Source organism: Mauremys mutica, chromosome 7 (genome assembly GCF_020497125.1).
Source record: "Mauremys mutica isolate MM-2020 ecotype Southern chromosome 7, ASM2049712v1, whole genome shotgun sequence".
In the NCBI taxonomy this organism is placed as follows: Eukaryota; Metazoa; Chordata; order Testudines; family Geoemydidae; genus Mauremys; species Mauremys mutica.
This window is the reverse complement of record NC_059078.1, coordinates 1,061,142-1,076,898: the sequence shown is the minus strand read 5'-3', so window position 1 is coordinate 1,076,898 and position 15,757 is coordinate 1,061,142. Positions and strand designations below refer to the sequence as shown.

The following is a 15,757-nucleotide window of genomic DNA, read 5'->3' as shown; positions in this document are numbered from 1 at the left end:
GGCGTGCTTCTTGTGGAAAGTCAGGTCAGACAGGGCCTCAGGGAGAGAACAAGGGACTTAGAGGGAGCAAAATATGACTTGTCATACAGGTGCAAGATTGAAATGTCAGACTTTAAGCTACCTAGATGGAGCTGGATTCCCAGAAGGGCCCCACATTGTATGTTTGTGGCAAACAATAAGCCACAGGAGGAAGTGGTATGTTGTTTTCATGAAGATAGGGAGACACCACCGTGAATTAGAAATTCACCCCACCCAAAGAAATGTTACCACCATATTGCTTTTTGAAAACATGGCTCTGCACAGAAACATCCCGACTGCTGATACTTGGGTTGATATGAAAGCTAAGTGGACCATCTAAGATTTAATACTAAAGGGGTTTTGGTTTGAATGTTACTGCTGGAGTTTTTAGTGTTTGTTGCCTAATATTTCTACTCTGCTGACTACTTTCCCCAGAAAGATATGGAAATTTTAGATGTGAAATCCAACTTACAGTTACTGAAGGAGAGTCTGGAACTACTGACGTCTCAGCAGAATAAGCAACATCAGAAGCTATGTGAACAGTTAAATCACCTACCGTTCCCCAACCTCTTAGCTGAACTGCAGACATTCATTTCCACTTCCAGATTTCCCAGCTGCATAAAGGATAACGCATCCCAGACCTCTCCAGATATATTACAGGACCTCTATCTCACCAGTCAGGAAAAAACATGCTGTCAGTGCTATCAGACCATGAGGGTTTGCAGAACGAGTTCCTTTCAGACTCAGCCACACACCATGACAATGGCAAATAGACATGGAGATTCCCATATGAAGAATCACATAGCTAAAGATGATACAAACAGGACTGATTTAAACACAGTTGCTGAAAGGAAGGTTAATCTCACTACTACAGCTTTACAAGGCAAAGAAAACATGACTATACAAGAGATGACGTCTGCTTTAGAAAAGCAACCCTCTGCTAACAATCCACCTTGTGCCCGCTGCTCCAACACTGACGTTTCTGGGGATAGTCATGAGAGACATCAGCTGCTTACTCAAGAAATACCTCAAGCCACACCACTGAGGATGCTAATCAGGAAAGACTCTAAGGGAATCAAAACTGTGACTCCTTCACAACAAAATCAGAGCCAACTTTGCCAACCTCTTGCGCAAAACAATATGGCTGGACAAAGAGACAAAGACTTTGCCACAGACAACATGATGCATATCACAGTTGTAGGAAATAGACTAAAAAAAGAAAAGTCCAAAAAACCCCGCCGGAGTAAATTAACAGTGAGGAAAAGAATGTACGTTACTAAGAAAAAAGGAGACCTTTCCAAGTGTCCTGACAGTGGTCTGAAGAAAAAAATGACTAGCAGGTGGATGGAGTTGGAGGATTCCAGAAAAAATTACTCTCCCACTGATACAGTTACGCTTCATTCAGAGAACTCTGGCCCAGGGTCTTCAGCTCCCAGTCACCAAAAGCTAAGCAGGGCCCAACACAGGAAGAAAGAAAACTCCTTGCCAGTGCTCCACTCCCATGAAAACCTGGAACGGCTTGCAGCCAAGAGAAAGGGAATACTGGAAAATAAGAGGAGAGTGGATATTTGCAATACCAAAGAGACTCTCTGTTTCTGGGATTGTTCTCCCAGGGAGAGTGACATAAAGGGCGAAAAAGAGATGAGCTGGTTCACTCTCCCAAGCACCATGGCTTCTAATAAGTCGTGTCTTTCTTTTGCCCCTGCCCAGCATAAGAATCCAACATTTTGCTCCTTAGTTTTTGATAGTGATTATTCTGATTGACATTTTCAGTTTGATTTTCCTGAGGTATAACAGAAGTGTGGCTGGTTCAATCCGTTTTTTTCCTTTAGGTCTGTTGGCTTTTTAATTTCTCAGGTTCTGTCACTCTTTAGACATGGCACATAACTGAGCATGTGGCACCTTGGAGCCCTGTATGGAGGGATAAGGCTTTTTCATACACAAGGCATCCCCCTCTGGCAATATACAAGATGTACTCGGACCTAAACTACATTGACATGTCATTGGCAAGCTTTGGGTATTGTAAATGAGAATATATTGCTGTATTCTGTCCAGAAATGAGGCCTGGGGCAAGGATTCCCATTCACCTGGGAAAGCTGTCGTGCTCCTTATTATTTTTATATTTTGGTGTCTCCCTGCTCTTAGCAGAAATGCCATTGTTCTCTAATTGCTGTCATCTTTGCTTAGCAGAAGAGGCTCTGTGATGCTTGCCTAAATTTCCACTAGCGCGAACCCTGCTAGCAGGATATGGGGCACAGAAACACAGCTGAGTCTGTTGTTACTATATCTAGAAGTGGAGTCTATTTAAAACTTTTAAAGACATGTGTCTGTGGCCTAGGGCTTTCATTCTAGTTTTTCGTTCTTTCTCTTTAGAGTGGTTCAGATGGCTAAGGACTCAATCGTGGTCCCACTGAAATGAATGGGAATTTTTATGATTGACTTCACACAGTTAAGATTAGCCCCAGGTCTTTTGCCCTATTCTGGGTAAACGTACCTTTTGTGTGGGGAAAAAAAAACCCTAATATCTTGTTGTGTTCACCAAATACAGCATTTCTTCTCCTTCCGGGCTTATTTCTCTGGTCACTTTCTTCAATTTCAGTCTCTTTTTTTTTCTCATCTGCATCTCTTAGCTAATCAAGAACTTGGTCTTATGTGTTTCTAGTGTATTAGGGCCTCAAAGAAAAGCCTAGAAAGGTGGCACTCATAAAACAAGATGCCCAGAAAGACCCTTGGTTCTGTCTGTTTTTGTTTAAAAGACTGAAGTATTTCTGGTTAACAGTGGTTTCAAATTCATAGGTTTTAAGGTCAGAAGGGACCATGAATCACCAGTTCTGAGCTCCAGCATGACACAGGCCATAGAACTCCACCCGGAGAATCTTGCCTCCAGCTCCTAGTGTGATGGGACTCCAGCAGCTCCTTTAGAAAGGCATCCAGCCTCGAGTTTAAGTTTTGATCACTTCAAATAATTTTATTCTATTTAATTTCAGAATCAGGTTTGCTCTAACAAATGAAACACTTCAATATATAAGAGATCTGCTGTCATGAATATAAATGGCCTAATTTTGTCATTCCAAAATAAAAAGACCTTGTTTATCTATTACTTGATTATCAAGTCCATTTCTTCATGAATGTCAAATTTCTGACTAATGATTTCAGGGGATAGGCTCGTATGCATGTATTGCTGTGGGTTAACAGGCATATGCTGTTTAGCTAGTTTGTCTCCTACAGATGATATAATTGGGATAATTCGTTTTATTCAGCTTGTCTGATATTTAACGAAGAGGGATAACATCGCTTTTTATAACTGTAATGTCAGATTCTGTGTTAATGCTCTTTGGTGAACATGACAGGTGACATTTTCAATCAGTGTGGCAGCATCGTCTGAGGAACTAACATGTCTCGGAGAGTGACAGCAAGACAAAAGATGAAGCGAGTCTCCAAGATGTGAGTGCTGTAGTGGAGCGGGAATGCACACCTTGCGGTCATACGCACCGTACATGCGAGGTCACACCGCATGGAGGGCACCATTTTATACAGAAATGAAATGGCAACCTCCACGCAATGTGACTTAGCACACACCATATGCGTGAGGTCACACCGGCAGGGGCGGAGTACACATATCCACAGACACCTTTGCTACCAAACAGACAGTCGCACTACCATAGGATTCAGCTTACTCTGAGTGAGGCTGATGTGATGGTGGTCAATCTGCACTGCTGTGGTGCCACTGTGGACACCAAGTGTTAGCATACCAGCTGCACTAAATCAGTTGTCCTTCCCAGTATAATCCCACAATCTATCATCTGTCAAGCTGCAGTCGTCTCTGTCCCAACACCTTCCTCCTCCAGGTATGGCAGCATCGGAGGTAGTACTCAGGTCCTCTCAGCTCCATAAGGTACCCCTAACACTCAGATTAAATGGGCCCAAAAAGGACAATAAAATATAACTGTAATCACATGTAGATTACGACACTTCCTTTCTGCCTCAGGGATTCTCCTGAGAAACACATAGGGATTGCCACCTGCTGCTGCAGCATCTCCACACACCCAAGGTCTGAAAAACAGAAAACAGAAGAGGTCGTTAGCTAACAGACACACTGCAAAGCTCTCCCTCATTCAGTGAGCACGGTCCATCCTGGGCACTGAATGAGGCAGGGGCCCGGTGGGATAAATAGGATGTGATCGTGTAATTCAAAATGGTCTCATATGCACAGTCACAAAGCAGCTGGAGTAAGGTGGCACAGGCAAACTTAAAACTGGCATTTCCTAACTTTTGGATGATTAAAGGAACATTAAGGTTGCAGAGTCAATGTGATTTTTCTGGTGTGTGGTGTGGCATTATAATGCAACAAATACCCTGGCCAATACTCAAATTGTATATGCCCTCAGGTGACACCACTGGCCTCCCCATGGTGCTCCCACCCATTTAACATCCCCCTGGAGAAGTGATGCTGTGCTTGGACGGCCACTGCAGTAGCTGGAGGAAGAAATGAGATTGGAGAAGTTGCTGAGCCATTTTATAAACCATGTGAGTATCATCGAGGGTGTTTGCTGCATTCCTCAGTGTACTTAGCACTTGCTATGTTCAAATCACAGCTCGACCTCGGCTGCAGCCGGGAGTGCTCAGCACTTCTGCAGATCAGAGAGTAGGTATGTACGCGGGGCCACGCACACCATTGGGCGATGCACTAGCTCAATCAGAGCTAGCACCAGGGTGTCTCCTGGAGTGGAATTTACACCTCAGTTCAGCAGTGTGATCACTGGATCAGCAGTTACACTTCCCTGTGCCTACCTGATAGATTGGGGACGGCTTGAGAGAGCTACAAGGCCAATTAGCCCATTAGTCCAGAAAGTAGAGCAGGCCCAGGAAGGGACTGTGGGGGGAAGGGGAGGAGAGAGATTGGCAGCTTTCCGAGAGTCAGAGCCAAGAGACCGCTTCTGCCCCGTCTCTTCTCTAGCCACAAAGCGCTCGGAGAGCTCGGCAAACACCTTGTGCAATTGATCTACAGCGTTCTCCCCATCACCCTTACAGACGGGAGCAGCTCTGTAATGACACATACGCACAGGCGCCAACTCCCTGGAGCACCCCCGGGGAAAAAAATAGTGCTCAGCACCTACCGGTGGCCCCACCGATCAGATCCTCCCCCTCCCTCCCAGCGCCTCCTGCCGCTGCAATCAGCTGTTCAGTGCCGTACAGGAGGCGCGGCAGGCAAGGGGGTGTAGCGAGGGCGGGATGTGCTTGGGGGAGGGGGCGTAGCAGGGGGCAGGAAGAGGTGGGGTGGGGGTGGGGCCTTGGGGGAAAGGGTGCAGTGGGGGCCAGGCCTGGGGTGGAGTGGGGGTCAAGCACCCCCGAGGAAATGACAAAGTCGACGCCTGTGCACATACACCCCTTAGCTCACTCTGCCACGGAGTGGGGGAGGCATAAGGGATCTTCCCCCTGAGAGAGCTCTCCTGACTCGGACTCTCAAAAGCCTGCCAGTCTCTCTCCTTCTGCCAGGGGTGCGGCGACACCCCCTGCCTTGGTTTCCATCATAGCTAGGGTTTGCAGTTTGGTTCAGTGGCTCTCTGCATCCCCATTGTAAAAACTTCCCATGTCACCACCTCCCACTGAGGGCTTCCTTCCTGGGCCTTCTCTGCTTTCTGGGCTAATAGGTTCATTAGCCTTGTATCTGTCCCTAGCTGATCCCCAATCTGTCAACTGGGCGCAGCTTTGCAGCTTAGGGTTCCTCTGAGCGATTTAACTGGTGATCCAGGGAGCAAAGCGCTGGTCCATGCTTTGCCCAGCACTCCAGCACACACACCCTTAGGCTCTGTCTCCAGAAGAAACGTAGCGCTGCAGTAGAGACACTCACTACAGCAGGGGTGGGCACAGCCTTCTTTGCAGCACGGCCCTGGGAGCTCAGGTTCAGCTGGTTATCTACCATGATCCCTAGGTTGTTTTCAGTGTCACTGCTTTCCAGGCTGCAGTCCCCCATTTTGTAAGTGTGACCTGCATACTTGGTTCTTTGATGTAGGACCTTGCATTTCGTTGAGTTACAATGCATCAAATGAGCCCACATTACCAAGCGAACCAGGCTGGTCTGTATAACTGGCCTGTCCCCAACAATATTTACCACTCCACCAATGTTAGTGTCATCTGCAGACTTTACCAGCAGTGAATTTTATATTTTCTTCTAGATTATTGATAAAGATTTTGAATAGCACATCACTGAGAACAGATCCCTCTGGGACCCCACCAGAAATACTCCATTAGATGATGATTCTCCATTTACAATTACTTTTTTGAGCTCTATCAGTTAACCAGATTTTAACCCATCTTAGATATGCTATACTGATTTTCTGTAGTGCTAATTTCTTAATCAGAATCTCATGTGCGACTAAATCCAGTGCCTTGTAGAAGTCTATTATGTCAACACAGTTACCTGTATCAACCAAACCAGTAATCTCATTTTAAAAAGACTCAGGTTTGTTTAACAAGACCTATTTTCCATAAAACTATGTTTATTGGCATTAATTATGCTGCCAACCTTTATTTCTTTACTGAGTGCATCCCATATCAGCCTTTCCATGATTTTGCCCACGCCCGAGGTTGAATTAACTGGCCTATAACCTTAATTCTCTGGTCTGGTTGTTCAGTTTCACTCTTTTTTCTCTTGTGCATCTCTTGGCTAGTCAAAAGGAAGATACTTTCACCCCCATTTCCCTTTTCCCCCCTTCCCACAGCTCTGTAGCCTTATCCTAACTGCAAACAAAGAAAGGATTGCTGTGGCTAGGAATAAAGTATATAAAACCGTTAAGCTCCAAGTTTGGGATCCCAATTTCCATGTATTCTCTAAAAGGATTAAAAATTATTTCACTCTTGTGTTGAGAAGCTGTAAGTGATCTTGACCTGTGGGATGGAACAGCCTCTGAAATCACTGTAGGAGGAAAGGCCGGGACTAGCGAAAGATTTGGATTAAAGGAAAGCGTGCGCCGTAACTGGGCCAGTCTGTAGAGTTCATTCATTTCTCGTCGAGAACAACAGCAATGCCCTGGTCAATGCGCAGGGATTAAGAGTATGGCTACACCACAAATGAAGGTGTAACTAGTGCAGGGAGGCACAGACTCAGTGAACCATAGCGTCAGGAGGGGTCGCCGTCATCTAGTCCAGGGCGGGCAAACTCTTTGGCCTGAGGGCCACATCAGGTTTCGGAAATTGTATGGAGGGCTGGTTAGGGGAGGCTGTGCCCTATCCGTCTCCCCACTTCTTGCTCCCTGACGGCCCCCCTGGGACCTCTGCCCCATCCACACACACCTCGCTCCCTGTCCTCTGACAGCCCCCAGAACCCCTGCCCCTGACTGCCCCCCACCGCCCCATCCAACCCACCTTTCCTTCCTGACCGCCCCGCCCCCTGACCTCCCCTCCCCCATCCACACCCCCTCCTCCTCACCACCACCCCGAACTTCCCTGCCCTCTATCCACACACACACACACACGCTCCCTGCCCCCTTACTGCGCTGCCTGGAGCACCGGTGGCTGGAGCCAGGCCATGCCACCGCCATCATGCAGCACAGAGACTGGGTCAGGCCGGGCTCTGCAGCTGCGCTGCCCCAGAAGCCTGCAGCCCCGCTGCCCAGAGCATTGCACCGGTGGCGTGGTGAGCTGAGGCTGCAGGGGAGGGGGAACCGCAGCGAAGGGGCCAGGAGCTGAGAGGCCGGGCAGGGGAGTCCCGCGGGCCGTAGTTTGCCCATCTCTGCTCTAGTCTAACGCCCAATGCTAGCTAGATATCCATTTCGCTAGTACAGGTAACAAGTCACATAGCCATTGTGGTGTGGGTTAGTTGCCTGAGTACATGCCCATACCCTGGGTCCCTGCCAGGCTGGTATTGGGGCACATAAGGGTCAGTGTCCCACCCAGCCACGGGGAGCCCAGCAGCAGCACAGCCGGGGAGCACACAGGACGTGCCCCCACAAGCCCCAGAGTGACGGAGCCCTGCAGCCCTCTGGCCAAGTGCACTGTGTAACCCCAGGGGTGAGCCCGGGAAGCTGTTTGGGTAACCACATAGACTGCTCTGCCATGACGTCAGACCTCACCTTGTCTCCTGATCTCAGCCTGACTCCGCCCCTGACTCCAGCCTGGTACTCTCACCTCAGTCCCTGGAAAAATCATGGAGCAGGTCCTCAAGGAATCAATTCTGAAGCACTTGGAGGAGAGGAAAGTGACCAGGAACAGTCAGCATGGATTCACCAAGGGCAAGTCATGCCTGACTAACCTAATTGCCTTCTATGAGGAGATAACTGGGTCTGTGGATGAGGGGAAAGCAGTGGATGTGCTATTTCTTGACTTTAGCAAAGCTTTTGATACGGTCTCCCACAGTATTCTTGCCAGCAAGTTAAAGAAGTATGGGGCTGGATGAATGGACTATAAGATGGATAGAAAGCTGGTTAGATTGTTGGCTCAACAGGTAGTGATCAACGGCTCCATGTCTAGTTGGCAGCTGGTTTCAAGCGGAGTGCCCCAAGGGTCGCTCCTGGGGCCGGTTTTGTTCAATATCTTCATTAATGATCTGGAGGATGGTGTGGACTGCACCCTCAGCAAGTTTGCAGGTGACACTAAACTGGGAGAAGTGGCAGATACACTGGAGGGTAGGGATAGGATACAGAGGGACCTAGACAAATTAGAGGATTGGGCCAAAAGAAATATGATGAGGTACGACAAGGACAAATGCAGAGTCCTGCACTTAGGACAGAAGAATCCCATGCACTGCTACAGACTAGGGACCAAGTGGCTAGGCAGCAGTTCTGCAGAAAAGGACCTAGGGGTTACAGTGGACGAGAAGCTGGATGTGAGTCGGCAGTGTGCCCTTGTTGTCGAGAAGGCTAATGGGATTTTGGGCTATATAAGTAGGGGCATTGCCAGCAGATCGAGAGACATGATCATTCCCCTCTATTCGGCATTGGTGAGGCCTCATCTGGATACTGTGTCCAGTTTTGGGCCCCACAGTACAAGGAGGATGTGGAAAAATTGGAAAGAGTCCAGCAGAGGGCAACAAAATTGATTAAGGGGCTGGAGCACATGACCTATGAGGAGAGGCTGAGGGAACTGGGATTGTTTAGTCTGCAGAACAGAAGAGTGAGGGGGGATTTGATAGTGGCCTTTAACTACCTGAAGGGGGGTTCCAAAGAGGATGGATCTAGACTGTTCTCAGTGGTAGCAGATGACAGAACAAGAAGTAATGGTCTCAAGTTGCAGTGGGGGAGGTTTAGGTTGGATATTAGGAAACACTATTTCACTAGGCGGGTGGTGAAGCACTGGAATGGGTTACCTAGGGAGGTGGTGGAATCTTCTTCCTTAGAGGTTTTTAAGGTCAGGCTTGACAACGCCCTGGCTGGGATGATTTAGTTGGTGTTGGTCCTGCTTTGAGCAGGAGGGTGGACTAGATACCTTCTGAGGTCCCTTCCAACCCTGATATTCTATGATTCTATCTCTGAGCTCCAGTCTCTGAGCCCACCCTCACCCTTGCTTACCAAACCTGGTTCTTGCAATTTCTCCAACTCCTGCTCAGTGAGTACCATCCCTGATGTGCAGACCCCAGCCAGCTGTGACTTCAAGGCCAGACCACCTATGCCCCCCTCCATTACAGGGTGGCTAGCCTCCAGTGAAATCCATGCCACCATGACCTCATTGTTATCCCTGCTAGCTAGAGGAGAGCTAGCCCAGGTATGTCTGCCTGCAGTACTATTCTAACTTCACTTGTGGTGTATCCCTGCCCTAAGCTGCCTTACTCTGATAATTCAGCTAAATACAAGGTGTTTGCTGCATGTGAGGAGGAGGCTTGTTGGCTTCAGAGTCAATGAAAGGGAGATAGCAAGCCAGGGCAAATGATGACCATGAGAAGCTCTCACGGTGGGGACGGGAACTCTCAAACATTCCTTTCAAGCTGGTGCTAAATGTTGATGGGTGGAGATGTGCTGGGTACAGGCAGCAAATACCCTGGCTGTGAGGCCAGCTCTTTCGTTACTTGGGATGACATGAATAGTAGAAGAGGGGCAAAGGATTAAGAGAGAACTCGTGCCTGGAAGGTGCTATAGCAATGTAGTCTGGATCTCCTGGCTCCCCAGGGACTGTACTCTGCCGGTCTGCCCTGCCAGACTGCACGTGTTTAACGGGAAGGCCAGCGTTCCAACACGTGATGGTGCAAGTGACTGCTCTAGGGCGGGCTCAGCGCGCTTTCGGAACAGGTGCCTCGTCGCCCCCAGTCCTCTGAGTGCTCTGCATGCTGATGAGGTCAGGGTGGGTTAGCAGGTGGAATCAGGATAACCAGTGGGCCATGGTAATACCAGGCTATAGTATATACAGGAACGACAGAGTCGGTTGTGCTGGTGGGGCAGTGGCATTACGGTAAAGAAAGCAGAGAGTCAAATAAGGCAAACAACATATATCAAACAAACTGTACCACAGAATGTCCGGGTAGAAATTCTGTGTGCAAATAAAGAGCACAGCAGCAGGACTGTGCTACTGACCCCTGACCAGGATGGGGCACAGGACCCATCGCAGTGCCATGTAACTAGACAAGAATGAGGCTCCTCGTTAGACAGAGATTACAAGGGCTACGCGCCTGCAAGCAGCATGGGGACAAGTTACAGATGCCATAATATAACTCAGAGTAAACGTATACCCCAAACCAGGAAAGACAAGAAGAGGCCCAAAGAGTGCCACTGTGGCTACACAGCAGAGTAATAGAGGCCATTGGGGCCAACGGCATCCGTTAAAGTGTGAAAGTAAGATCCTAGTGAGGTAGTAAGAAGGAGCACAAACTCTGGCAGGTTGATGGTAACAGGATAATACAGCAGGCCAAGAAAGAACTTGAGAAGCAACTTGCTAAAGATACAGCAAGAAACGGTAAGAATGTTTTTAAGCACACCAGAAACAGGAAGCCTTCCAAACAGGCAGGGGGGCCACTAGACAACCCGGGTGCTACAGGAGCACTCAAGGAAGACAAGGCCATTGCAGAGAAGCCAAATGAATTCATTGCGTTGGTCTGCACTGCAGAGGATGTGGGGGAGAGCCTACATCAGAGCTATCCTTTGCGGGGGACAAATCTGAAGTACAGACACACCCTGATGGGTCAATAGAAGAGATGTTAGAACAAACTGATAAATTAAACAGTAGTGAGTCACCGGCCCAGATGGGATTCACCCAAGAGTTCTGAAGGAACCCAGCTATGAAGTTGCAGAACTATTAACTATGGTATCAAGTATCAGAGGGGTAGTCGTGTTAGTCTGGATCTGTAAAAAGCAACAGAGAGTCCTGTGGCACTTTATAGACTAACAGACGTATTGGAGCGTGAGCTTTCGTGGATCTGACGAAGTGGGTATTCACTCACGAAAGCTCATGCTCCAATACATCTGTTAGTCTATAAGGTGCCACAGGACTCTTTGCCACTAACTATGGTATGTAACCTATCGCTGAAACAAGCCTCTGTACCAGATGACCGGATAGCTAATGTAACGCACATTTTTAAGTAGGGCTCCAGAGGCGGTCTTGGGCATTACAGGCCAGTTAATCTAACTTCAGCAGTGGGCAAATTGGTAGAAACTATAGTAAAGAACAGAATTGTCAGACACATAGATGAACATGATTTGTTGGGGAAGAGTCAACATGGCTTTTGAAAAGGGAAATCATGCCTCACCAATCTACTAGAATTCTTGGAGGGTGGGAATAAGCATGTGGACAAGGGGGATCCAATCAATATTGTGTACTTGGATTTTCAGAAACACTCTGACAAGGTCCCTCACCGAAGGCTCTTAAGGAAACTATGTAGTCATGGGACAGGAGGGAAGGTCCTCTCACGGATCAGTAACTGGTTAAAAGATAGGAAACAAAGGGTAGGAATAAATATTTGGTTTTCACAATAGAGAAAGGTAAACAGCGGGGTCCCCCAAGGATCTGCATTGCGACTTGTGCTGTTCAGCACAGTCATTAATGATCTGGAAAAGGGAGAGAACCGTGAAGTGACAAATCTGCAGATGGTACAAAATTATTTAAAATAGTTTAAATCCAAAGCAGACTGCAAAGAGCTACAAAGGGATCTCACAAAACTGGGTGACTCAGGAACAAAATGGCAGATGAAATTCAGTGTTGATAAATGCAAAGTAATGCACATTGGAAAACTAAATTAGCTGTTACCACTCCAGAAAGAGCTCTTGGAGTCTTGCTGGATAGTTCTGCAAAAACTTCAGCTCAGTGCATAGCAGCAATTAAAAAGGCAAACGGAATGTTAGGAATTATTAGGACGGGGAATATCCTAATGCTACTATATACATCCATGGTGTACCCAGACCTTAAATACTGTGTCCAGTTCTGGTCACTCCATCTCTAAAAGGATATAGTGGAACTGGAAATGGTTCAGAGAATGGCAACAGAGATGATCAACAGCTTTCATACGAGGAAAGATTAATAAGACTGAGACTGTTCATTTTAGAAAAGAGACAACTAAGGGGGATATGATAGGGGTCTATAAAATCATGACTGGTCTGTTAATTGAAGAGAGAAATGTTATTTACCCTTTCCCACAATACAACAACCAAGGATCACCTGATGAAATTAATAGGCAGCAGGTTGAATACAAACAAGAGGAAGTACTTTTTCTCACAACGTACAATTAACCTGTGGAACTCATTGCCAGGGGATGTTGTGAAGGCCAAAAGTATAACTGGGTTCAAAAATGCACTAGAGAAGTTCATGGAAGACGGGTCCCTCAGTGGCTATTAGCAGCCCCATGCTTGAGGCCATGCTAACCCTCTGACTGCCGGAAGCCAGGAGGGGAAGTCTGGGGGATCATTCCAGCTGCCTTATCCTGTACACCCTCTGGGGCACCTGGCACTGGCCACTGTCAGAGACAGGACACTGGCCTAGATGGACCTTTGGTCTGACCCAGTCTGGCCGTTCTTGGTTCTTATGCTTAGCGGGCGTATATAGCTGTAAGACTTCTACTAGTGTGAAGCCCCTCGAATAAATGTAATTGGCGGAATTATTTTGTATTGCAAAACCTTCTATTTCGAAGAGATTTTGGACACTGTATTAGTATTTGTTGTATTGCTGTGTGTTACATTTTGGTTAAAGGAGGTGCCCTCTGTAAGAACAGGTGGGGCCCGGATTGCAGGGGGACTCTGACGAGGCGGAGCAGCATGTGGAACATTCTGGAAAGTGCAACATTAGCTCTAGCTGTTCTTGGGGGAGGGGCTGCGTGAAGTGTTTGCTAATGCACTAGAGGTCGCCGTGCACGTGGAGTCACCAGTCAGAACCCTGCCCAGCCCACTAGCCTCCCAAGCTGTCCCGTCTCATGGAGATTTGGTGCCCCTGTATGAGATGAGTTTGGTGGGGCTCAGCTCCAGGTTTACTTGCACAGCTTCACCACCAGGCTTTGTACTAATCGGGCTGGTGCATGTTTGTCAGCCTGGCGGGATAATGCTGCCTCGGGCGGACGCTGGGCAGAGAGGCCTTTTTAAGGTCCACATCTTCCTGCTTTTTGGCCCCATTTGCTCCAGCAGCTTTTTCCCAGGCTGCCTGTGCGGAGCGCTGTGGCTAAGCCAGTGGGGCTGGCAGTCGTTCCCCTGCTGCCAAGGGGCGGCCCTGGGATCTCCGTGCATGAGGCGCGTCAGGGGGCAAGTGGAACCCAGACACCTCCTGGGTGTGGGGCTCTGACCCCTCTGGTGGCACCGAGACCCTTAGAGATGAATGAGTCTGCTACAGCCTGAGCCATGTGGCTTTTCGCTCCTGCAGTAGCGGCTCCTGCATTTAGCTCCAGAGGTCCCAGGTTCAATCCCACCCTCTGACAACTGGGGGCTGAATCTTGGGGATCAGAGGGGAGGCTCAGGGCTGGTAACTCACAGTAGCAATGCTGCAGAGGTGGGGTCCTGCTGGGCAGCTCGTTGTGAGGTCAGGGGATCAGGAAGGGATCACTCTGAGGTTTGGCCTTCCCTCCTTCCTAGCTACCTACGCAGCTGATAACTTCACCAGTGCCCTGCATCTGCAGGGATCTCACTTGCGTATTGTTTGATTGCCAGCTGAAGTGACACTGGTATTATGTTTCCATGGTAATATGTATGTCAGTGCTGTTATTTTTGGGGCTAAAAATGTCTGTACAAAGGAAAACAAAATAAGAAACCTTGTCAGGTTTAGAAAGTTTTCTGCTACCTAAAGTAAAGAAACGGTTACCAAACATTTCCCACTCTTCTCCCCCGCCCTTAAACACTGAGGTGAAACACCTGGGTCATGGGTTCTCATGGCCTCCGCACTGGAAAGCCCAGAAACTGACTCCAAACTCTGCCTTGAAATCCAGAGTACAAGCTGAGCCTTTCAGTGCACCTTCTGTAGCGCCCTTCAGCTGTAACGAACCTTCGGCTGTAACGAACCAGGTCCCCAGATCCCAGTGACAGGTACAGCACAGCCCCACCCCCGCTGCCTGGCCCTGACGTTTTGATTGGCCTTTCGCTATAACGAGCCCCTGGGTATAACGAACAAAAGGCTTGGACCCGACAGGTTCTTTAGAGGGAGGGTGTTCTGTGCTTGGTATGAGGCCATCCAGTCCCAGTCCCGAGGACTACACGAACCAGTCCCTGCAAAACCCAGGGGGCTGCACCTGGAGAAACGACGAGTTGCTGCAGCGAGGACATAAGAGCTGAGCACCTGTCATTCCCACTGACCTGCGTGGGAGCTGGGACTGCTCAACCCTCTGAAAAGCAGGCCAGGGACAGCTCAGAGCTGTGCTGTTAGCTGGGATCGGGCCCTCACTGGAGCTGAGCCACGTTTGTCGATTTGGTTACTGAGCATGCAGGCAGCTGTCTGCAAAGGGCGGGAGTGCGGGAGCTTCAGTTCTCACTGCAGAGGGCTCAATTAAACTTGTTCCATGGTTACAAACTGCCTGGCACCCAGCTACAGATGACTGATGTGTGTCTATGCCTTGTTCTGCACGTCCCCCAGCAAAGTAGCCTGGGTGTGGGGCTCTCTTTGGTGGCTGGGTCTACCCATGGCCTCCCAGAGCAGACTGCCATGCTGCCCGTTGACTTGCCTGGCCCCTGGCTAGGCCCTGTGCAATGGAGAGCACTCCCGCCTTTCTGATGCCAGGGAGAACGTACTGGCCTGGCTACAGAAATGAGAGATGCAAACGGCTTTGCTCAGCTCCGCTCCTCTCTCCCCTGCCGCTGCCCACACAGGATCAGTCCCTGCAGTAAACGCTCTGGGCAGTTTCAGGGGCGCATTAATCAGTGTTGCCAGCTCTCAGAAGCCTTGTGACTTTGCCCTGATTTGTGGACTGTCTCCCAGGGATGTGAAAAGCTGCAGTCTTCACTGGAGCTGAGAGACGGAGCTGAGAGACAGAGCCTGGCCAGCAGCCTTGTGGAAGGTGCACCACTAACAGCAAGCCCCTGATGCCACGAGCTCCATCTTCGTTTCGGTTTTCACCGAGAAGGTTAATGGTGATTGGACGACTAACGTAGTGAGTGCCAGTGAGAAGGAGGTAGGAGCAGAGTCTAAAATAGGGAAAGAACAAGTCAAAAATTTCTTAGACAAGATAGATGTTTTCAAGTCACCAGGGCCTGATGAAATACATCCCAGAATAGTCAAGGAGTTGACTGAGGAGATATCTGAGCCATTAGCGATTATCTCTGAAAAGTCGTGGGAGATGGGAGAGATTCCAGCAGACTGGAAAAGGGCAAATCTAGTGCCCAGCTATAAACAGGGGAATAAGGACAACCCG

The 15,757-nt window shown here is 48.7% G+C and overlaps 1 protein-coding gene across 5 annotated transcripts in view; it reads left to right on the top strand.

Annotated features, from left to right (window-relative positions):
• The window catches only part of IHO1 (interactor of HORMAD1 1), a 75,454-nt gene extending 59,901 nt beyond the window's left edge, over positions 1 to 15,553 (top strand). For 2 of the 5 annotated variants that reach the window (XM_045025171.1, XM_045025173.1), the window contains exon 8: positions 454 to 3,003. In XM_045025171.1, coding sequence (XP_044881106.1) covers positions 454 to 1,782 — 1,329 coding nt within the window. In that variant the 3' untranslated portion in view covers positions 1,783 to 3,003. Of the gene's footprint in view, positions 1 to 453; positions 3,004 to 3,368; positions 3,463 to 4,406; positions 4,546 to 15,324 lie in introns of those variants that run through there. The other 3 variants (XM_045025175.1, XM_045025174.1, XM_045025176.1) reach the window with 3 other exon arrangements.
• Positions 15,554 to 15,757: the final 204 nt, after the last annotated feature.